Raw genomic sequence first — 23,035 nt, forward strand, 5'->3', positions numbered from 1 at the left:
AATGTACCTGGATTTTCTCAAAACAAACTACAACAACAACAACAACAAAACTACAAATACATTCAATGTCAGTTAAGAAAAATCTGGAGCATCCAGTATCCAGCATGAATGCACACTTGACTTATCTTAATGATTTTGTTTATCCTATAGGGTTTAAATAAGTGCTTAGGTTACCTGGTAGGCAAAATGGCTATTACAACCAAGATGGTTGTAGTCAGGTCAAGCTGGATTCCTACAGCTGGTCTGCCATTTCTCAGGCAAGTCATTCCCATCACAGGTCAGTCAGTTGGTATCTTCTAATGTGTTGGGCCCCTCAGAGAGGCTGAGGTTTTTTTCAGGGCAGACAGTCCATAACCACATACAGTCAAGGAATCAGGAAGCTATATTGATCAATAAGCTGGCTTGTCACTTCCTTTCGGTCCTTTTCCGGCGTCCAAGATGTCGAAGCGAGGACGTGGTGGATCCTCCGGTGGGAAATTCCGGATTTCCTTGGGTCTTCCGGTAGGAGCCATGATCAATTGTGCTGACAACACAGGAGCCAAAAATTTGTATATCATCTCTGTAAAGGGAATCAAGGGACGGCTGAACAGACTTCCTGCTGCTGGCGTCGGTGACATGGTGATGGCCACAGTCAAGAAGGCAAACCAGAGCTCAGAAAGAAGGTGCATCCAGCAGTGGTAATTCGACAACGAAAGTCATACCGGAGAAAAGACGGTGTATTTCTTTATTTTGAAGATAATGCAGGGGTCATAGTAAACAATAAAGGCGAGATGAAAGGTTCTGCCATCACGGGACCAGTTGCAAAGGAGCGTGCCGACTTGTGGCCCAGGATTGCTTCCAATGCAGGCAGCATTGCGTGATTCTCCACTGTGTTTGTAAAAATAATAATACCCATTAAACAGTGCTTTCTCCCACACACACAAAAAAAAAAAAAAAAAAAAAGCTGGCTTGTGATTTGACTCATTCAGTCTTCTCCTCACCATATTGTCAATCAGCTAGGTAGTCATTCTCAGCATCTCACCGATCACACCACCTGTGGGGTGATCAGTAGGTCAGATGACACAGCCAGGCCTTCAAGCATGTGATGTAGTCAGGGTGGATAACTGTTTACCAGATACAACTGCCTAGCAGGCAACCTCAAACCTATTGACCAGTCATCCTGAAATCCCCTCAGGTTAGCCCTCCCTTACACAAAGGCCAGAAAGTACAATATCCAGACATTTCCTCAGGCCAGGTGTGATTCCTAGCAGTAGTCAGCCAGTTATGACACCCAAGCCAGCAGAAGGACCATGTGTCATCAGTCAGCCAGCCTCAGGAGGCCCTTAGGCTTTTTCCAGTGTCAGGCCACCAGCCCCAGCCAATCCTAGGTGGGCTGTCATTCAGTTGCATTTTTATTGCCTTACAGCATCTGGAAATCTCACTGTCAGTTTCTCAAACTGTCCTTCTCTCTGTCACACCATGAGCTTACAGGAAAAATGGCTGGTCTGTCTGAGGTTCTATCAGCCTCTGCTTGACATGAGTAGAACAGTAAACAGTGTTAAGATCCAACATGCAACCCTTCCTGTCCCTTAATCCTTCTAGAAAAGTCTGATGTTAGTCCTCACATGCTCCCTGTATCCCTGGCAGGCAAGGCCCTCCAACTCCCACTAGTCCAGAAACCTGTCGTAAGTCATGACCTCTGCCTGCCTGGATCTGGAGGGAAGATCTAGGGGTCTGTAGGTGGTGTGGAGCAGCCCTGGGCTCTACCCAAACAGTATAATAATAAAATAACAGTGAAGTTCTGAAATATTTAAAATCCTGGCTCCACCATTTACTATACTCTGTGACCTTGGGCAGTTTCTTCCTCTTATGAATGACCTTATGGTGGATGTCTCCCACTTCTGGAAAATGAATCTTTCTGGACTAGCATTTTCCAGGAGACCTCAGAGGCAATATGTCAACTTTTTATGACTATGTCACATCCCCTATCATTTGTCTGTACGTTCAACATAAATGAAGTGCCTATTGTGTATACTACCTTGCTTAATGCTGAGGCCAAGGCAAGGTTTTATCCATTTCATGCTGCAATAGGTTTGACCTATTTTAATGTAAACATCATTTTGGAATGTAACATACATGCAGAAGGGTACACAGACCATGGGGCACATGTAATGAGTTTCTACAAGGGAACCAAAGCACAGGGTATGAAACTATCACCAGAGAGGGCTCAACAAATGTTTAATTTTTTAACATCTCTGAAGTCAGCCTGCATCTTACAAGTCCTGGTGAGTCATAATTTAAATGACAGTACTTTTTTTCTCTTTCTTGGTGATACATAAAATAATGATGCATTGAACAATCAATGATGATTCAGAGTCAGTGAATCCAGTACTAACAATAACAAAACAACAATGATAATAACAGCTACCATTTATAGGTGGCTACAAGGAGCCAGGCACTTTGCAGACATCATTTACTTTGATTCTCTCTGCAGCCCGGAAGTAAGCTTTTTTGTCTTCATTTAAAGAGTGAGGAAATAGCACCAAAGAGGTCAGGCAATTTGCTCAGATGATATTTTGTGTGTGTTTGTTGGGGGGGGGCGGTTAGGTAAGTGTTCTACCACTGAACTGCATCCCCAGGCCCTTAGTCAATTCTTTTAACCCAAGTCTGTGCCTGCTGTAGCCAGTGTTCAAAGGCATTGAGAGGTTGTTTGTTGGAAGGTCTTTTCCAGGACAAAGCCTGAGGAAGAAGGGGTTCCAGAATGCCAGATTTCCAGGGTTTCTCTGGGAAACTGGAAGGGGGAATAGGTGATGTTGATAGGCCCTTCCTAGACTCAGTGCCTACCACCCCAGACGTGAGACCTGGCCAGGGTAGGAAATGGATTAGGGGATGAAGGCTCATGTAAGAATTCATGGAAACCTGAGACTCCCTCCTTCTCTAGCTCTAGGGGATTCTCCCTTCTGCCAGGAATTCCTAAGGGGCAAAGTTAGTAGCTATACTCTCCTCCTGCTGCTCCATCCCCTTATTAGGTTTGATTTCCTCCCTACCTCCCCATTCCACCCCTACCCCACCTTAATGATTCAGAAATTATTCTACTGATCTTATAGACTGAGGAAGCCTGTCCTCTATGGACTCCATCTCACAGATTGGGGGTAAAATAATTGATTATGAGGGGATGAAGGTATAACTCAGTGATAGAGTGCTCAAGTGCAAGGCCTTGGTAGGATCCCAATCACTGCAAGAAAAAGAAAAGAAATGAAAAATAATTGACTGTGAACGAGTTCCTTGACCTCTCTGGGCCTTAGTTTCCTCAGTCTTTATTTTTTTTCTTTTTTCTTTTTTTTTTTTTTTTTCGGTACTGGGGATTGAACCCAAGGGCACTTGACCACTGAGTCATATCCTGAGCCCTATTTTGTATTTTATTTAGAGACAGGGTCTCACTAAGTTGCTTAGCACCTCACTTTTGCTGAGGCTGGCTTTGAATTCAAGATCCTCTTGCCTCAGCCTCCTGAGCCACTGGAATTACAGACATGTGCCATCACACCCTGCTCAGTCTTTATTTTTCTTCCCTCTCCCCTCCTCCTCCTCAGGTAGCATATCTATGATCTCGAATCCATCAGATTTCAGAAATGAGGAGTAGGAATCTCAATTCTAGGCTTTGATACACAAGTTTCCAGTTATTCCCTTGGAAATCACCTTAAATACCAAAGACAGTTGTATATTACTCCATTTTTTTCTGAAAAAAAAAAGTCTTGGTGGAGGAGGAGGGCTGACTCAGTGGGAAATCTGTCATATAATGTTATTACCATTTATAGATAAGGAAACTGAGGCTGAATGGGGTGTCTTGCCTGGGTCTCAGAGCAGATCTGTCTGGTTATTAAGTCTTTGCCTCTTCCATTGCAATTGTCCAGTTCTTGGTTTGTACTGGGAACTGGGTAGACCTGAATTTTAAAATTGAGAAGGGGATCCTCTTCCTCAGGATCCTGGTATATAAGTTGTATGTATAGAGAGTGGGGAAATCTGATCATCAAATATGCTCTTGATCTTGATCTCATATTGTGTAGATGGAAAAAATAATTAACAACTTAGTGAGACCCTCAGCAACTTAGAGAGGCCGTGTCTCAAAAGATAAAGGACTGGGGTTTTAGCTCATGGGTAAAGCACCCTTGGGTTCAATTCCCTTTACTGCCCCCCCCCAAAAAAAAAGAAGAAAGAAAGAAAATATAATTAAATATAATGAATAAATGACTCACATTGATTCACCACACCTATCTTCATGCCAAGTTTTTTCTCATCTTGGATCTTTGCTCTGGCTGTTCCCCTGGACCTGGAATGCTTTTCCCAAAAATATTTACCCAACCTACCCTTCTCTCTGTTTAGGTCTAGCACAACTGTCACCTCCCCAAGTTGCTTTCCTTCATTGCTCCATTGGAATGTTGTTTCCTCTTTACCTCTTCCTCAGTACTTCATAATAGTTACCATGACCTGTAACTATATTTAATTTTGATTTAATTTCTTGTTCTTTTCCTCCTCCCCCTAATTTATCCATTCCATTCTAGCCCCTAAAATAGTACCTGGCAGGCTGGGCAGGGTAGCACACACCTATAATCCCAGCAGCTCGGGAGGCTAAGGCAGGAGGATTGTGAGTTCAAAGCCAGCCTCAGCAACTTAGCGAATCCCTAAGTAACTCAGTGAAGCCCTAAGTAACTCAGTGAGATCCTGTCTTTAAATAAAATACAAAAAAAATAGTACCTGGCAGTAAATATTTGTGGAAAGACAGAAGGGTAGAAGGAAACAATAAAATATAGGCTAAAACCAGGAGTTTGGGCTTAGTCCAGGTATCCCAGCTGCTCTGGAGCTGGGACAAGAGGATCACTTGAGCCCATTTTTTGAGACCAGCCTTGGCAACATAGCAAGACTCCCTCTCAAAAAAGAAAAGAAAATTTAAAAAGAAAAGTAAAGTAAAAAGAAATAAAGGCTAAATGACTGAGGGCATAACAGAATGAATGAATGAATACGAATATATACATGTTAGGCTAAATAAATAAAGTGGGATAAATGAAGAAACTGGACATGGTGAGGAGGACCCCAATTTTCACATTTGGAATGTAAACAAACTGAGGTTTAGCAAGACAAAGAGACATTTATTTTATTTTTGTTTTAAAATCCTTGAGTGAAGAAAAGTGAGAAATTATATATAAAAAGGGCCCAGGTGTCTCTAGGGCAAGTGTGGGGCCCAGTCAAGGATGACAGCATTGGAGACAGGAAGCTGACTGTGGAGGGACCTGGGGGTGGGCACAGAGCAGGTAGAATGGGAGAGCCACTGGGTTGCAGAAGTTCTGAGGGCAATTCAGTCATCCCATTCGTCATCTTCAAATTCATCCCCGGCCTGGTCCTCTCCTTCGTCTGGACAGAGAGAAAGATGTGAAGTGGGACTCCAAAAGGATAGGAGGATTCAAAAGCCCTGGCAGGGTTAGGGGGTTCCTAGGGCCTAGGAGGTGAGGACATCTCTGAGGAACTGAAATCTCCTGCTAGAGGGAGAGTTGGGGCAAGATAGGGATTACAGCTGGGGTCTGGGTTCTAGTTAGAGTTGAAGTCAATATAGTATTGTAAAAAATGTGGTTAGTCAGAATATTATTGTCACACAAAAGGTTAATGGCAATCCCTCTGTCACTAGGAATTGAGCCCAGAGCCTCTATATAGCTGCATACTAAGCAAGTGCTCCACCTCTGAGCTTCATCCCCAGCCTTCCCTGTAACTTAAGGGGACAAACTTAAACATTATTAGCAAAGATGGGATTTATTATTAAATTTATTATTATTTCATGGCACAAGGTTACTGCTAATATTGTTGACCCATAATGGGGTTCATGATAATATCATTGTGAAAAATGAGATTTGTTATACTAGTCACGTAATGGACTCACATTCATCTTGTGTGTGGGGGGGATATGGTGGTGGGGATTGAACCCAGGGCCTTGTGCATGCGAGGCAATCACACTACCAACTGAGCTATATCTCTAGCCCTCACATTCATTGTGTGGACACTTTCTGGGATTAATGTTAATATTATTGTCAAAGTCAGAGTTCATTATATTATTGCCACATAATAAGGAGAGATTGATATTACCTTCATATGATGGGTTAATGACAATACTGTTGACTCTGTTGGCTCATTAGGAAATTTATGTTAATATTATTATAAAAACTGGGCTAGTTAAATATTATTATAACATAGTGAGTTAATGTAAATCTATTGATATATGAAGTTAACATCAGTATTATTTTCTTTCTTTTTTTTTTCTTTTTTGGTAGTGCTAGGGATTGAACGCAGAGCCTTATGCATGTGAGGCAAGCACTTTACCAACTAAGCTATATCCCCAGCCCCATCAGTATTATTTTCAAAGACAAGGTTCTTAGGCTGGGGATATAGCTCAGTGGTAGAGTGCTTCCCTAGCATCCATGAGTCCCTGGGTTTGATTCCAGAGTTGAAAAAAAAGATGGGGTTCTTTATATCATTATCATTACACAGTGGTATAATGTTAATAGTACTGGATATATGGGGTCAATGCTAATATTGTGGATAAACCCTGGCATTAATGCAATTATTACTGTCAAATATAGACTTAATTATATTATTGTCACATAATGACTTAATGTTAACATTGTCAAAAAGGAGATCCATGTGAATACTGTAATTAATAGGACAAGTAATAATATATATATATTTTTCTTTATAGTGCTGGGAATGGGACCCAGGGACTCATGCATGCTAGGCAAGCACTCTACCACTGAACTATTCCCCCAACCCCTAGTGTCACTATTGATAGTGGCTTCTGGAATTTTCAGCCAATGCTAGCCCTGGGAACCAGGTTCATGGGCCTGGCAGGATAGGCTCACCTGAAGAGTGAATAGCTCTGCTTCTCTTCTGCATCACATGCATCAAGGCACCCACGAGCCCCTCTGAGCTCTGAGGTGGTGGCTGCAGTGCTGAGCTCTCTATGGCCCCAGGGGTCTGCAGCAAGCAAAGTTGGCATAGAGAGCTTAGACCTGTGAGATGAGCATTTTCCCTGGCCCTCTGTTCATTACTTCTTCTCCCACACATTCCAATCCCCTTCAAGGATCCCTTCCAACCTTCCAATCCTATTACACAAACCCAAAAGCTTGGCACCACAGTCAGTCTCAGCCTTGGTCCCCTAACATCCTAACTTGCACAGAACACCTGGAGTTCCAGACCCCCAATTCTCCATCTTGCCAGTCCTCACCTTGTTCAGCTGAATTCCTTGCCGGATTTGGTCCAAAAGTGCCCCTCGACCCCCACCAGGGGACAGCCCCCCACCAGGCACCAGAGTAGGAGGAGTTGGGGGAGTGACTGACCCAACCCCAGAGCTGGGTGGTGGTGGTGGTGGTGGTGGTGGTGGAGGTGGCACAGGAGGTCCCCCAATTCCAGGGGGAGGAGGGGGTGGTGGTCCAGAACGTCCAGTGGCTGGAGGAGGTGGTGGCGGAGGGCCCCCTCTGCCTGGGGGTAGGGGTCCTCGGGGGGTTGGTGGGGGTGGGGCACTCCCCAAAGGTACAGGGGGCAGTGGACCAGATCGACCCTTGTTACCCCCCACCATAGGGGGCCGCTGGGGCTGATTCCCTCCACGGCATGGCGGCGGGGGTGGTAGAAGCGGTTCTGTGGGCAGAAAATAACCCATAACTGTGATTATTATCATTTTCTTCTGAACTTCAGTTTTGCTCATCTGTAAAATGGGTACCTGAAGAGATCAACTCCCCATTCATGCAGCATAGAGATTTCCATCATAATGGAGTAACTTCAGTGTATTTCAGAGGTATCAACTGTCAAGGCTGGAGAAGAAGGGATGTATAGATAAACAGGGCTCACCCTGACGTCTCATCTCCTGCCGCACAGCCTCCAGCCCACCCTGGTCCTCAATGAAGTCATAAATAAGTTTGGAGGTCTCTGCATCAGTGAGCTGGGCCTCGCTGATTCCTGCCTTGGAGAACAGGCTCCGTAGATCTGGATCTAGGTTGTTCACCTGCCCAGATGGAAAAAGGCCGGAGCCGGGTAGATGAAGAAGGTGAGGAGGAATAGAGCACAGATTAGCATTGGGTCCATCCCAAGGAGGGATCCAAGAGGGACGTGGAGAGGGCAGGGCAGGCTCTAGGGGTGGGGTCTGAGCAGTGGTCCCTGGAAGGGTAGGTGGAAATTGAGTGTGGAGCAGGGGACTTTGGAATTACTCACGTCGAATCCATTCTGGGGGTCCCAGCCCACATGGCTGACATGTCTAGAGGAGGTGAGAAGACTCCAGTGAAGCCCTGCTGCCCTACCTTCCTAGTTGTGAAGCCCTCTTGCCCTCTCCTTCCCAGAGGGATGTGGAGGGGCCAGAATGAGTAAATGAGTCTAAATGAGTATAAGCAGGAGTTAGGGAATTAAAGTGTACATAGTTTGTGGTGCCAGTTTGTCCTTCTATCCCTCTTTCTACCATCCATCTACCATTTACATATCCACCTATTCATTCACATTCATCAGGCTACTGACCTGTTCATATATCTGTCCCCCCATCCATCTGCTCAAATGTTTATTTACCCATTTGTCCACCAACCTGTTTTCACATATACTGTCCACCTAAACATGTGCCTATATTTCCTCCCATATAGTCATTTTTCTACCCATTCAACCATTTACTTCTATTCACTTGTCCATTGAACTGTCCATTTGTCTATATATCTGTCTGCCTACTGATCTGCATCCATCTTGTCTGTGAACCAGTCAGCCTACATATCAGTCTGTCTATATACTCATCTATCCATCCATCCATTTACCCATTTCACATCAACCCTTCTACTTATCCATCTAATCATCCCTCTCTCCCTCCCTCCCTCTCTGCTTTCCTCCCTCCCTCCCTCCCCCTTCCTTCCTTCCTTCCTTCCTTCCTTCCTTTCTTTCTTTCTTTCATCTGTCCATTCACATACCCAGCCCATCCTACCATCCTCTCAGCTGTCCATCTATGTATATGCTCTCCACACCCAGGGATCTGAGGGCCCCTGTGACAGAGGATCTCACTTGAATCCACTGGGTGCACCAATATCAGCCTTGCTTATCTTCTTCTTCCCTGAGCGTTTCTTATCAGCTGGGCCAGGGCCAGGTGCTGGGAGTCCACGATAGCGTGAATTTGTGATATCAGGGTTCTGGATGTCCACTGTTACCAGCCCCAGAGACAGTGGGCCAGCTGGTGGACCTGTGTGGAAAAATAGGGTAAATGGACCATTGACCAGCCAAAGCATATGGACAAGAAATTGGAAGACTGTTCAGCCCCACTTGGCAGTTCTGCACATGTCTTGGGGTCAGTAGCCTTCCAGGCCCCCACAATGTATGTTAGATGATCATAAAAGGAGAGGGTGATAGATCTAAGTAGGGTCTATGGAGAAGTAGCTGGATCAAGAAAACCATTCATACATTCAGAGATTCAACCCAACTAATATATCCATACATTTATTTATATTGCAACCTCCCATCTCCCCCTACTTAGCCATCTGTCTGCCACCAATCCATACAACCATTCATCTGCTTATCCATCCATATATCCATCCATCCACTCACCTCTTTATACATTTATGTACCCAGCCAATTCTCCTCCATCTATGTACTCCCTACTCACCCATCCATCCAGAGACACAGAAAAGAATCATCATCACTTACCACCTTGGTCTCCACCCGGATGTGGGGGCAGGGGTGGGAGACCTCCTCTTCTCTCTGGAAAGATTGAATGAGTTGATAACTGTCACAACCTTGCCACAGGTTCCTGGGATAGCCCTTATTACCCCTACTTGCACTAAAGGACTCACCTTCATTAGCTGGTGCTGGTGGTGGGGGTAGCTGGCGTCTGTCTGCAGCTAGACAGGTGGATTGGAAGTCAGAATCATGAGAAAGGTGTTTCTAGATCCCCACCTGTGCAATAACCTCTTCCCAATTTCTGTCCTACCCTAAGACCTCCTCACCTCCACTTTGCCTCTGACTCCTTTTTTGTATCTTCTCCTGCACCAGGGCCCGGAAGGCCAGGGCCTCACCCTCGTCTGCAAAGTTCAGCCCCACTTGGCAGTCCTGCACATGTCTTGGGGTCAGTAGCCTTTCAGGCCCCCACACCTTTCCCATCTTCTCCCCACACCCCAAATGATGCCCAAGGATCAGTTGGCCACTTACATCTCCAGCAAATGTGTGAAAGAAGGGGGTGGGAGTGAAGTAGACCAGCTGCGAGTACAGTTCCTGTTCCCAGAGCAGCCGGCCAGCCTGGAGAGGAGCAGGGTGGGAGTCAGGCTAGTACTGAGGCAATTCTGGGTGTCAGGCCTTGGTTATCTAGCCAGAGAATATGGTGTTCTGATTTGGGGCCTTGGTCTCTGACTTGGAAATTTTTAGCTCAGGATCAGAGAGTTGGAGTTCTAGGTATCAGATATGGAGGGTTGGAATTCAGAGACTCAGATACTGCTGAGAATCAAACACTGCTGTGAGAAATTCAGATTGGGGGTTCAGGGCCCTAGATGTGAGATTGAGGGTTTGAGTTAAGAATTTAGAACTCTAGGCCTAGGAAAATTCAGAATACTGAATTCAGAACAAGTTTCAGGTAAAAATACAGTGCTCATTTTGGGGGGGTTTGTGGAACAGATTAGGCTTAGGGAGTGTATGATATATTTGGGCTTAGAGATTTTGATATGAAGACCTTGGGGTCAATAATCCCAGATTTAGAAAGGCAAAACTGAGTGGTACACGCCTGTAATCCCAGCAATTTGGGAGACTGAGGCAGGAGGATCACAAGCTGAAGGCCAGCCTGGGCAACTTAGCAAGACTCTGTCTCAAAATAAAATAAAAATGGGTGGGGATATAACTCAGTACCAAAGCATCCCGGGAAAACTGAGTTTAGTGTCTGTATAGTCTTTGGTTCTGGGGCTCAGGGGTTCACTATCTGTCAGAGGGCTCAGGCTATGGACACAAATCTGGTTTTGAGGATTAATAACTGGCTTGTATGTCCAGTGGGGCACAGGGTCACCTGAAGGCCATAAAGGCGAATGAAGTAGGACTTCTGGGGGTTATCCTTCACGAAGCACACAGCCCCACAGTGTTCCATGGTCCAGTGATCAGCTCCAGGGGGCAGCGCCAGGTACAGCTGAACAACTGCGGTGGCCAGTGTCTGGGAGGGGAGAGTAGGGGTCAGTGGAGTCTGTTCAGGGGTAGTCAAAGGGTTGTGGAGCCAAGCCTGGTCCTTTCTTGCCCATGGATGTCATGGGCCCAGAGGAAGAGCTATAGCCAGAGGGAAGGCAAGTAGACATACATTGTTATCTTCCTGGGATGGATGAGTGGATCCTAGGAGATGAGATGAAGGAAAAGGAAAGGAGAAGAGGCAGTATGGGAAGAAAAAGGAGCATCAAGAAAGGATGTGGAAGAGAAGGACTTAGGAGGGAGAGGAAGAGGAGCTAGAGAGGAAGAGGAGGGAAGGGAGGGACAAAGGGAGGGCCAGGAATTCAACTCACCCAGCATTTTCGGCCAAGCATCTCGAAGAGTCGCTGGTTCTCATGATCTTGGAGGAGAGTGGAGGGAATGTTCTGCTGAGCTGTTGGTCCTCCTCGGCCCCCAGACCTGCTTCCCATAGGACCCCCACTCATGGTGCCTTTCGCCCTTGTCCTCTCCGGTTGTTAGACTCTGGGTGTAGAGTAAGAAGAGGAACTTCCGCAGTGAGCAAGGGAACAGGAAGTGCAAAAAACCACAAGGGAAACAAGTCCTCCAGGGGCCCCTCAATGGGCCTGGTCTCCTCCTCCTTAGACAGACTTGGGCCCTCCTCCATTTGACTGACTAGACCCATCTTTTTGACCAGTTCAGGTCCTCCTCCTTCTTTCTTACTCTCTTAAGGCCCAACTCCCTCTGGCTGGCTCACACCTGCCTCCCTTTGGTTCGCAGCAAGAGCTGAACCATATGAGCACCTGTGCAGGGCTGGCTTTGTGGGACATAGTCACACAGCAGGGTGACCTCCTTCCTCTCCAGACCACCCAGTTAGCTTGGGGTTGAGTCTCAAGGCCCCTAGTCATGAAGGGTTACTTCATTACATTTTTTCCTTTTAATTATATAGTGAGCCCCTGTATTCCCATCCCTATCCCAAACCTCCATCTCCACCCTGGACATCACTAATAATGTATAAGCAAGCCCCTGACTCACTTTCCCATCACTTACCCCTGCCTCCTGTAGCTCCCAGGTTACTGTCTGTGTATCATAACCCTTCTAAAAGGAAGGAGGGACTGGGAGTGTAGCTCAGTTGTAGAGTGCTTTCTGGGTATGCGCGAGATCCTAAATTCAATCCCATCACTGCACACACAAAAAGGAACTTTGTAGCACATACAAATGCTGAAGCAACATCTTGTTTAGTTTTTGAACTTTGTTTTCCAGTGCTTGGCATTGAACCCAAGGCCTCACACATGCTGGGTAAGCACTCTGCCACTGAGCTACATCCCTGGCCCTTCAAAAATAGTTTTTCCCCCATTACTGGGGAATGAACCCAGGGGTGCTTTAGCACTTAAGTAGGTTCCAGTACCTACCCCCTTTTTGAGACAGGATCTCACTAAGTTGCCCAGCTGGCCCCCAATTTGCAATTCTCCTGACTCAGCCTCCTGAATAGCTGGAATCACAGGTGTGCACCACCATACTCACCGAGTTTTTGAACTTTTTGAATATAATCTTTGGAGGATTGCTTTTTCCCCATTTGATATTGTACTTTGTGTTTTGTTTTGTTTACTTTTTAAAATTTTGGTGCTAAGGGTTGAACCTAGGGCCTTGCACATACTAAGCATATGCTCTATCTCTGAACTAACACCCCTGACTCTTCTAATTTTGTCATAACACTCATGTAGCACTTAATGTATGTACCAGGAACTGTTCTGGTCCCTTTATATGAGAAATACTTTAAATCATTGAAATCCTCATAACAGCCTGCTGTGGGATACACACTATTATGGTCATTTTACAGATGAAGAAACTGAGATTCAGAGTAGTTAAATGGTTTTCTCAATAGCACCCATCTAGCAAGTAGAGAGCCCAGACTGCAAGCAGGGCAGTTGGGGTGTGTGGTATACTTTTATACTTCTGCTCATGCCTTCTCTTCTGTGATATTACAATTCATATTTACTTGTAAAGTTTGCTATTCTTTGTCATTGCTATATAGTATTTTATGGCGTAAATGTGCAATCTGTTTATCCACAGACTCCTGTTAACAGATTTTGAAGCTGGGTGTGGTGGCACACACCTCTAATTCCAGTGACTCAGGAGGCTGAGGCAAAAGAATTGCAAGAGGCAGAAGGATTGCAAGTTTCAGAAGGATTGCCAGCCTCAGAAACTTAGTGAGAGCCTATCTAAAAAAAAAAAAAAAATCTGGGGATGTAATTCTGGGGCAATTTTGAGATGTTTCTGGTTCTTACTGGTGGGAGCAATGCTGCATGGTCCACATTGACATGCAAACTCACACAAGGGTAATCAGTGGTTTCAGAGTTTGCACATCCCTAAATTTTCCAGATAATGTTAGATGGTTTCCTCAGGTGGATGCCAGTTCAGTCCCCTGCCTCCCTGGATGACAGTTTCCCTATCCATGAAGTAGACCATTTGGAGATATGAAATTCTTAGGCACAGGGACAGCACTTTGGGGAGCTGAGCAGGTCTAGGATATGACTGACACTCTCCCAAGCAACTGAAAGTGAAACAGCACATCTCTTGAATGGCCCACAGGCCTGCCTGGAAACCTCTTGGCTCCACACACCCACAGATTCAGAGGTTTTCTCCTGAACCTAGGCTCAAAGGTCCTTCTAGTGTGGCAAATCCAACCTCCCCCCCACCTCTTCCCTTCCCAGCTTAGCTTATGGTGCCCACACTTCACCACGTCATCTCACACCTCCGAACTGGAGCACCTTCCAATCTGTTAATGGGAGCAAGCCCCTACTTGGGCATTAAAAATCCATTATGGCCAGGCACTGTAATGCACACCTGTAATCCCAGTGGCTCAGAAAGCTGAGGTAGCCTTAGCAAAAGTGAGGCACTAAGCAACTCAGTGAGACCCGGTCTCTAAATCAAATACAAAATAGGGCTGGGGATATGGCTCAGTGGGCAAGTGCCCATGAGTTCAATCCCCAGTACACCAAAAAAAAAAAATGTAATTTTAAAAGTCATTGCATTCATTCCTCCACCCCCACCCCCAGTACTGGGAATAGAATCCGGGGGTGCTCTGCCACTGAGCTACATCCTCAGCTATTTTTTACTTTTATTTTGAGGAAAGGTCTAGCTGAATTGCAGAAGCTGGCCTTGAACTTGGATTTCTCTTGCCTCAGCCTTACCAAGTCACTGGGATTATAGGCACGAGCCACCACAGCTGGCACAAAACCCATACTGGTTTTTGAAGATTGTTCTTGGTTCCCAAGAAAGATTCTCTGACATTCACATATGTGACCACTTCGGCACAAAAGCCTTACAGCATGGGGACAAAGCTTTGTGTCGTCTTCCCTAGTGCATCAGCATACACTTGTCTATGTTAAACTGGGAGTCATAATGTGGCCTTGGTACCCCGAAATAAACCATCAGGTAAGCGTATGTTGTGATATCAAGATGGTGTCACTCAAAAGAGTCAATATAGCTGTTTTTAGTTTGTGGATCATCCTGTTAAGAATCCTGCATGTTTTAGTTCATTTCCTCAATGTCAGAGTTGGCCTTTGAAAAGCTCTTAAGTGCTTTGTGTGACATGTCCACTGCCTCTGTAAACTTTTCTTTTTCAGTACAGCAACAGGAGGCTCTGTTGACTTTTACAACGACCTTTAGGGAGGGGAGTTTGGAAGTTATAAAATGTTATAGGTTATTGCGCACATCCTACTAGAAGTAATTGTTTTTGAAAAGTATCTTATAAAGCTGGATACAAATTAGCTTGTGGGCCGGAAGGTCATTCCCTACCCAAAGACTGAAGTGAAGATATTCTTTACTGCCTTGTAAAAAAATTATAGTTCTGCTCTTCATATTTGTCTTTAGCCTGCCCTGAACTGATTTTTATCAGAAGTATGAGGTAGAAATTCAATATAATATTTTTTTGCTTTATGGATGGGTGGTAGTCCCAGTGCCATTTACTGAAAAGTTTATTTCCCCCACCAATCTGTAACACTGACTCTTTTGTAATTCCAGTTTCTGTGTAACTGTGGTCTGTTGATGTTTCTTTTTTTATCTGATTCATTGGTCAATTTGTCTAAACTTGTAGCAGTACTGTACAGTCCTAATTACTGCAACTTTGGGAAAATGTCTTAATAAAAATCAGGATGCCTCCACACTTTATCATGACATTGAATAACCCCACCGCCAACATCATTACCAAATTTTTCTGCCTTGGCTATGTTAGTCATTTGCTCATCCAAATTAGATTGACAAGTTCAGAATCAAATATAACATTTTGGAACTTAAAAAAATAAAGTATCTGGAACAAGTGGATACTCAAATGGAAGGAATTGAAGGAATGAATGAGGGATTAATAATAATTAATAATTAATAATAATGTCTAATTTGATTTGGTGTTTCTTCAGATTTTTCTAAGTATCTTACATGTATGAACTAATTTAACATTCACAGATGACTGTCATTACTATTTTCCTGATGGGGATCCAGAGAAGCTGAGATAATTTGCTCAAGTCACACAGCTTGTGAGTGGTGGAGCTGAGGCCAGTTATGTGAAAAATCTTTCCTAAACTGTTAGGTGTCACACAGGGACCAGGATAAAATTATTATGCTCCTTCTGTGTCTCCATCTTACTTCTTTCTCTGCCCTCGGATTTATCCCACTTAACTCTACATCAGGGGATGCTAAACCTCTGCTACATTTCCTGGTTGCTTTTTAAATTAACATTTAAAAGTTGTATATTTCTTTTCTTATTTTTAAATAGCAGATAGGTATAACCTGCATCAATAATTTAGAGCTGATTTATGTGACTTTTCTGGGTCCCCATCAGCTCTTCTTTTCCACACTAGATGTCAGTACATATTGAGGTGATGCCTTCAAAGGCACATTGCTCTCCTGGGCCTTCAGATAGACTTAAAAACAATAGAAACCTTAATGCAGTTTCTCTGGTCTAATGCAAGTCAGTCCACCCAGCTGGAAGCAGAAGTTATAATTTAATTCTTAGTACAGTGAATGCCAGGAACCCTCAAGAACACAGATACACCCAATAACTTACATGAGCCTTGTGCTCCCCTATCACCTACCCTTCCCCATCCTCCAGGGGTCACTAGATGGAGAATAAAATAAGCTTTTTCTTATTTTTTAATTTTTAGTTTTAGTTTTAGATGGAAACAAAACCTTTATTTTGTTTGTTTGTTTATTTATTTATTTATTTATTTATTTATTTATTTGGGTACTGGGGATTGAACTCAGGGGCACTCGACCACTGAGTAACATCCCCAGCCCTATTTTGTATTTTATTTAGAGACAGGGTCTCACTGAGTTACTTAGTGAGGCTTAGTTACATTGTTGAGGCTGGCTTTGAACTCATGATCCTCCTGCCTCAGCCTCCCAAGTCGCTGGGATTACAGGCATGTGCTACCATACCCGGCTATTTATTTATTTTTATGTGGCACTGAGGATTGAACCCAGTGCCTCACATATGCTAAGCAAGTGCTCTACCACTGAGCTACAGCCCAGCCCAAGCTTTTGCTTATTTTGCTTTATGTTGGAAGATAATTTCCACAAGATCCTCATCACCATGTGTCAAGCCCAACTTGGGGGTGTCTTCCATGCTCCAGTCCTTACCACATGATTGGTCTATGGAGGGACTAGGCATAGGGAGTAGCCATCTGTCCTTTAGGACCAAACTGAAGCTGAGATGGCAACATTTACATGCCCACACCATTCTTCTCCCCTTACCTTCCTCCTCCTCATGGTTCTCTGTACCCATGACTAAGGAGTGCATCTTGGGGACACCTTTGACCTATGTAAGCATCATTTCCAATCCCAGACCCAATGCTTCTTTTTAATAAGAAACATTTTGGGAGACCTCCTTTTACCACCCTGAAGTGGTATTAATGTACTTTACAAATCTTGGTAGTATGGGGCTGCTGCCTGCATCAGGTTGTCCATTCAATGCAGAAACACACGTATCTGTCATGGTAACAATCAAAACATACCTACCAAGAATCCCCCAAATGCACCTCTGGAACTGGAAGGAGCAGACCTTTTTCTGTCTTTTCACTGCAGTATCCACATCACCTAGCACAGGTCCCTGCATGCAATTCATAGATAATTGTACAGTCTAGGTATCTGTGCTGTGATTTATTACCCTCTTCCTATAAGGCTTCCCAGTCCTCTCTCTACTTCCCCTGCCTGGGGATAGAGGGAAGAAAAACAGTGCCCAGGGGCCAGCCCCCTTCCTATAAGTATCTACACTGTTCCCAAAGGCTATGGACAAATGGTGTTTTAGGAAGTCTTAGTAATGATGGAGATGGGTGAGGACTGGGTGAGCATGGGAAAAGAAACATCCATAAAAATAAGAGTGGCTCAGTAGTTAGTACCAGGATCTGGAGCCCCCCAGCCTGGCCCTGCCCTGGCTCTGGCCTTTCTCAGCTGCACACCTTCTGGTAAGCTTTGAATGCCTCAGTTCTCTCATCCACAAAGTGAAAATATAATAGTTAAGTTTGTTATGATGACTGAATGACATCATACATGTAAAGTGATTAGGACAGAGTTTGACGTATGTTATAATTATGCAGCATATTTTTTTATGAAACAGTTCAGTAACAGACAAATGAAGTATCTTTCCTTCAGCCTAGCATTACTCCCAAACCCCTCCCCACACTTCTCACTCATTTTTAGATCCCACCACCATTGGTGGATGGCTAGAGACCAGAATACATAACCACATTCACACTGCCCCTTCTTTACTTTCCCCTCCTGCAAAGCCCATGTCAGAGGTTCATTCTGTCAGGCCCAGCCAGATTCCTCTAGGAGTGTGACATGCCCTCCCTGTCAACCTAAGGTTCCAAACATCACGTTTCCCAACCTACAACCCCACCTGAACAGCCAAACACTAGTACGGACACGACAATAAAGTTCATTTTTTTGTCCCTACATTGCTCATATCCTCAGTCACCACCAACTCTTCCTGCCTCAGGAGTATCCACACTTCAGTCTGTGTGCCCACAGGAGTATCCATACTCAGGTGTGAACCCACCACCTTCTAAACCCATGTGTGACCCCAGGAGTGATAATTAAACTATGCCAGGTGTGGGGGAGGAAAGCTCAAATGGAACAATACACGCAGCATTGAACCGTGTAGAGGAGCGACCATTTTGCATGTACCATTTTGTGTTTTGGGGAGGAGCGCGGAATACAGAGAAGAAGTGCTCTGTCCCCACTCCGGGACCGGCCTGTTAGTCCCGGGACCCGGTCCTGTCCTGTCTACTCCCACCCGCCGCAGGCGGATCTCACTCTTCAGTCAGCCCTCGACCTCTCTCACATCCTACCATGTTAGCCTGGCTCACCCTGTATTTCTCAAATTCGAACCGGCTTGCAAGGTACTTGAGTAGGCAATTGGCTCAGCGGGCTGTCGGAGGCTCTGATTGGTTGATGACCGAATTATGGTCCCTATTATTGTCTGAAGCTGCACAGCTCAGGAAATTATATAATTCAGATGCCTTGCCAGTGCGGTGGGCTCCCATTGTCACTGCTTCGGGGCATGCGCAGTGGTGTCAGCCCTTTACTCAGGCTCCGAGGAATCTGGGATTTGGGGATTTAAGATGATGGGTTCGAATATCAACTCGTGGGTGTAAAGTTCACCTATAAAGAGGCAAAATGGAATGTTTACTATTGGAAGTTAGTGAGATCACACACCAGGGCATGGCTCGTCCTTTGTAACCTCTGTAACAAACCCAATAGCGAGTTCTTGTCAGCATTCAGCTCTTCTTAAATTGTTTTATGCTCTAGTTTCTAAAACCGAAGGGTTGCTTTTTGTATGGAAATTCTGGAATGGGATCGACACAATGGGTGTTTGGTGAGCATCCTGTGGTATTTAGATACAGTGCACTAAAATTATAGTACCTTTACTCTTTCTGACAAAACGAATACAAAATTTGCAGCTGTTAAAAAAGCCGGCTTGGGCTGCGATATAGTTCAGTTTGTAGAGTGCTCGCCTCACATGCACAAGGCCCTGAGTTCAATCTCCAGCACACACACACACACACACACACACACACACACACAGCCAGCTTTACAAATAGTCAGCAATGTTTTCAGAGAAAATCAATTCACAGAGAGGTGGGGAAATCACGTAAAGTCACTTGTCAAACCCCATCAAACATAAACAGTGGAGAGGTTATGGGGAAAGAATTATTACGCGAACTAACGTTAAGCCCTTCCCCTAGAAGGGACTGTTAAATATTTCAGAATTTGCCTGCTTCAGGAATAAGCATCTGACTCGTGTTCGAGTTCTGCACACCAATCTAGAGATGAATTACCAGCCAGATGGCATTGCACTCCTACTCCCTCAAGATTGAGGAATAAGCCAGGTGTGGTGTCACATATCTGCAATCCCAGAGACTCAGGAAGCTGAGGCAGGAGGATTTCAATTTCCAGGCCAGCTGCAGCAAATTAGTGAGGCAGGCAGTAAGAAATTAATTGACAAATGAACAGGGGGATTTGAAACAGAATTTAAGGATAACTTCACACTGAGAGTAAAGGTTGAAGGGCTGTCCCCGCTTCCTCTTCCTCCCCTCCTACCCTGCCCCCAGGGACACCAAGGAAACCTAAGATAGAGATTGCTTTCTGCTCAGGCCTGTCTACTAACTAAATTTACATATGTATATCACCTGGCTTTTGTTTCTATAAAGTATAACGGCTTCAGTAGGACTTGCAGAGAAGTAATCTAGCTGCTTCATGATCAAATTGGATAAAATTTATTTTTCCTCCTTTTACCTATTATGGTGGTAAGCAGCCAAATCTAGCCAGTTAGGATCCCCACAGGCTCCCCAGCTTGACTGCCAGTAACAATAAGATAGTACTGTGAAAAGAAAGCCAAAAACCGAAACCTGGAGAGCAAGAAAGAGGGAGACCAGGCAAAGATACACAAAGTTTATTTGTCGGAGCTGACAAATAAAGGCCATCTCTCTATAGGAGAGAGAGGCAACACAGGTTTGAGTTCTGGGACTTTTATGGGGGAGGCTCAGGAGTCAGAGCCGGTGGGGTCCTATCTGGGCAGTAAAGTGTTGGGTTGGTATGAGGCAGTGGTGAGCTTTTCTCAGAAAGGCCCTTGGGCAGGAAAGCGAAATTTTTTCCTTAAAATGGTGGCTGTGACTTAAGATGGCCATCCAGATGCTAAGCAAGGACCTTATAACTGGCATCATGAATCCCTTGATAGGATGCACTAAAAAAAATGGCCTCATTTCATTGACAAAAATGTATAACCTCCTGCAAATCACAAGAAAATATCAGAAAACCTAAATTAAGGACCCTTCTATGAAATAAACTCAGTATGTGTCAAAGGTGTGTCATGAGGAGGAGACAGAAAAGATTGAAGAATTGTCTCTGGAAGAAACTAAGGAGAAATAATAACTAATGCAATATGAAATCCTTAATAGGTACTAGAATAAAAAATGGATATTAGCACAAAAAAAGCAATAATATTTAAATAAGGTTTGCTGTTTTGTTGGTATTGAACCTGTTAACTCCATAGCTCTGATTGTTTTACCACAGATACCCAAGGTGATATCATTAAGAGAAGATAGATGGTCCACAGCAAATCTCTGTACTATTTTTATAACTTCCTATAAGTGTAAAATTACCTCAAAATAAAAATTCAATAATGCCAGCAAAAAAAAACAACAAAAAACACCTTCTTTAACAGTATCTTAAAGTGACCTATTCATTATTTGTTAGTTTTAAAAGTATGCTTTTTAAAAAAGCCACCTTAAAGGGTTAGGGATGTAGCTCAGTTGGTAGAGCACTTGTCTAGCATGCTTGAAATCCTGGGCTCAATCCTCATTACTACCACATTTCTTTTTAAAAAGCCATCTTTGATGAAGTGAGTTTAGAAGAATAAAAACTTTCCTCAGTTCTTCACATGCAGAGCACCATCAGCCTATCCCTCTCCCAGGTCCACAGTAGATATTTCTTTAGTGTGTTCTTGTATACTTGAATTGAAAAAAAATTTTTTTTTTGGTACTGGGGATTGAACCCAGGGACGCTTAACCACTGAGTCACGCTCCCAGCTCCCCCCCCCCTTTAATTTTTTATTTTGAAATAGGGTCTTGCCAAGTTGCTTAGGGCTTCAGTAAGTTGCTGAGGCTGGCTTTGAACTCATGATCCTCTTGCCTCATCCTCCTGAGCCACTGAGATTACAAGGTGTGCACCACCATGCCTAGCTTGAATTGGAACTTTGAGGATCAATTTTCCTCTTGGTCTTCTACTTGGTTTGCAAAACAAAATTATTTGATGTCTGATGGACTGGCATTTGTAGTGACTATTTGTTTGATCAGCTGTCATCAGTAGCTGAACATTGAAAGTCTTCTTAGCCCACTCTTGGTCTATTCAGTTTAGAAAGCCAAAATAAATTCAATTTCAAACTGGATCTTTGCCAAAAATGAGAGATCTGCCTAGCTTTGATATGGGGGTGGGGGATTGCCCTCATGACTTGTTGAGAAACTTTTATCAGACATCTGTTGAACTGCTGCACACCAGATGCTTTATAAACATTGTCTCATTTAACCCCAAGACAAATCTAGAAGTACCTGATTTATGCTCATTTCATTCCTGAGTAATCTGAGATTGAGAGAATTTAGGTGACTTTATTGTTCAAGGTCACACAGCCTGCACAAACAAAGCTGAGCTATATCCTCAGAAATCTGGGCCCTGACTTCTCCTGTCCTCTTATCCCATTCATCTATCAAACTCTTCTTCATAGGAAGGGGATGTGGGGAGGGGAGAGGGGAGTGTAAGGGAGAGCAGTGGGAATGGATATGATCAAAGTATGTTATATGCATGTATGCATATGCCACAATAAAACCCATTATTCTGTATAATTAAAATCTACTAATATAAATAAAATAGACAAATATTTTTTTAAAATTCCTTTTTCATCCTTCAGATCTTAGCTGAGATTTCAATTACCCCAGGACTCCTTCCTCAATGCTCAAATTCAGGTTCTGGGCTTCTGTTGTGTGCTCCCATATTTCCTTGGACTTAGCCCATCATGTTTGCTATAAGCCCACACATTACTTCTCTGTAATCCCTAAGTGAGCAAAGGACTTTCTGGCTATATTTCACAGTTTGAAGCATGTAGTAGGTAGTACAGAATTAGTTTTTGGAGCTGGGCATGGTAACACACACCTGTAATCCCAGTAGCTTGTGAGGCTGAGGTAGGAGGATTGAGAGTTCAAAGCCAACCTCAGCAAAAGTAAGGTGCTAAGCAACTCAGCAAGTCCCTGTCTCAAAATAAAAATAAAAAAAATAAAAATGGCTGGCAATGTGGCTCAGTAGTTAAGTATACCTGGGTTCATTTCCTTGTGCCAAAGAAAGGAGGAGGAGGAGGAGGAGGAGGAGGAGGAGGAGGAGGAGGAGGAGGAGGAGGAGAATTGGCTGTTGGATGAGTGAATAAATAAATGTGTGAATGTGTCTGGGGGGTGTGGCTCAGGGAGGTACAGTACTTGCCTAACATGTACAAGTCCCTGCATTCCACCCCCAGAACACCCACAAAAAATGTGTGAATGATGCACTCCAAAAGTTCCCACAAATCTCCATAGTCTCCTTTTGCCTCCTTTCATAGATCCAGGCCCATTATGAGCCCTTTGGGGAGGGACACAGGATACTAAAATGAATGAGTATGATCTTGTGTGTCCAGTGGTAAAGAGGCAATGCAGAGAACAACTGATGGCCATGTAATGTGCACTGGGCTGGAAGACAGGTGGGCAATGCTTTAGGAATCAGGAGAAGGCTGTGCGATAGTCTGAATGTATCCTCCCAAAAGTAAAATGCTAAAACACAATCCTCAATGTGATATAAGGAGGTGGAACTG

General features: G+C 44.2%; 2 protein-coding genes and 1 pseudogene across 3 annotated transcripts in view; 1 reads left to right on the top strand and 2 right to left on the bottom strand.

Annotated features, from left to right (window-relative positions):
- The first annotated feature begins 413 nt into the window (after window positions 1-413).
- On the top strand, window positions 414-914 carry LOC308639844 (large ribosomal subunit protein uL14-like; annotated as a pseudogene). Its single transcript has one exon. The product of its transcript is annotated as a large ribosomal subunit protein uL14-like (transcript).
- A 4,208-nt stretch (window positions 915-5,122) lies between these two features.
- WAS (WASP actin nucleation promoting factor) lies at window positions 5,123-11,682 on the bottom strand. The gene is made up of 12 exons (XM_081278277.1): window positions 11,505-11,682; window positions 11,024-11,164; window positions 10,183-10,269; window positions 9,981-10,083; window positions 9,828-9,875; window positions 9,682-9,735; window positions 9,046-9,220; window positions 8,224-8,266; window positions 7,864-8,017; window positions 7,244-7,653; window positions 6,879-6,993; window positions 5,123-5,385 (listed from the first exon to the last, which is right to left on the bottom strand). The coding sequence occupies exons 1-12, from the start codon at window positions 11,634-11,636 to the stop codon at window positions 5,330-5,332; spliced, it is 1,518 nt and encodes a 505-aa protein (XP_081134403.1). The 5' UTR covers window positions 11,637-11,682; the 3' UTR covers window positions 5,123-5,329.
- A 520-nt stretch (window positions 11,683-12,202) lies between these two features.
- Window positions 12,203-23,035, bottom strand: part of WDR13 (WD repeat domain 13) — a 66,341-nt gene continuing 55,508 nt past the window's right edge. Inside the window, exon 10 of the mRNA XM_081276941.1 lies at window positions 12,203-12,330. Within this exon, the coding sequence (XP_081133067.1) occupies window positions 12,222-12,330 (109 nt within the window). The 3' untranslated portion in view covers window positions 12,203-12,221. The remainder of the gene's footprint in view (window positions 12,331-23,035) is intronic.

Source organism: Spermophilus citellus, assembly GCF_964194105.1.
Source record: "Spermophilus citellus genome assembly, chromosome: X".
Lineage (NCBI taxonomy): Eukaryota > Metazoa > Chordata > Mammalia > Rodentia > Sciuridae > Spermophilus > Spermophilus citellus.

Bases quoted from the DNA above. Each gene is read 5' to 3' on its own strand.
- WAS (XM_081278277.1), bottom strand. From the start codon at position 11,636: ATGAGTGGGGGTCCTATGGGAAGCAGGTCTGGGGGCCGAGGAGGACCA. The intron at 10,084-10,182 runs GTAAGTGGCCAA...AGACATGTGCAG, and splicing joins TTCACACATTTGCTGGAGAT to GACTGCCAAGTGGGGCTGAA. The intron at 5,386-6,878 runs GTGAGCCTATCC...CTCTCTGTCCAG, and splicing joins CAGAGCTATTCACTCTTCAG to ACGAAGGAGAGGACCAGGCC.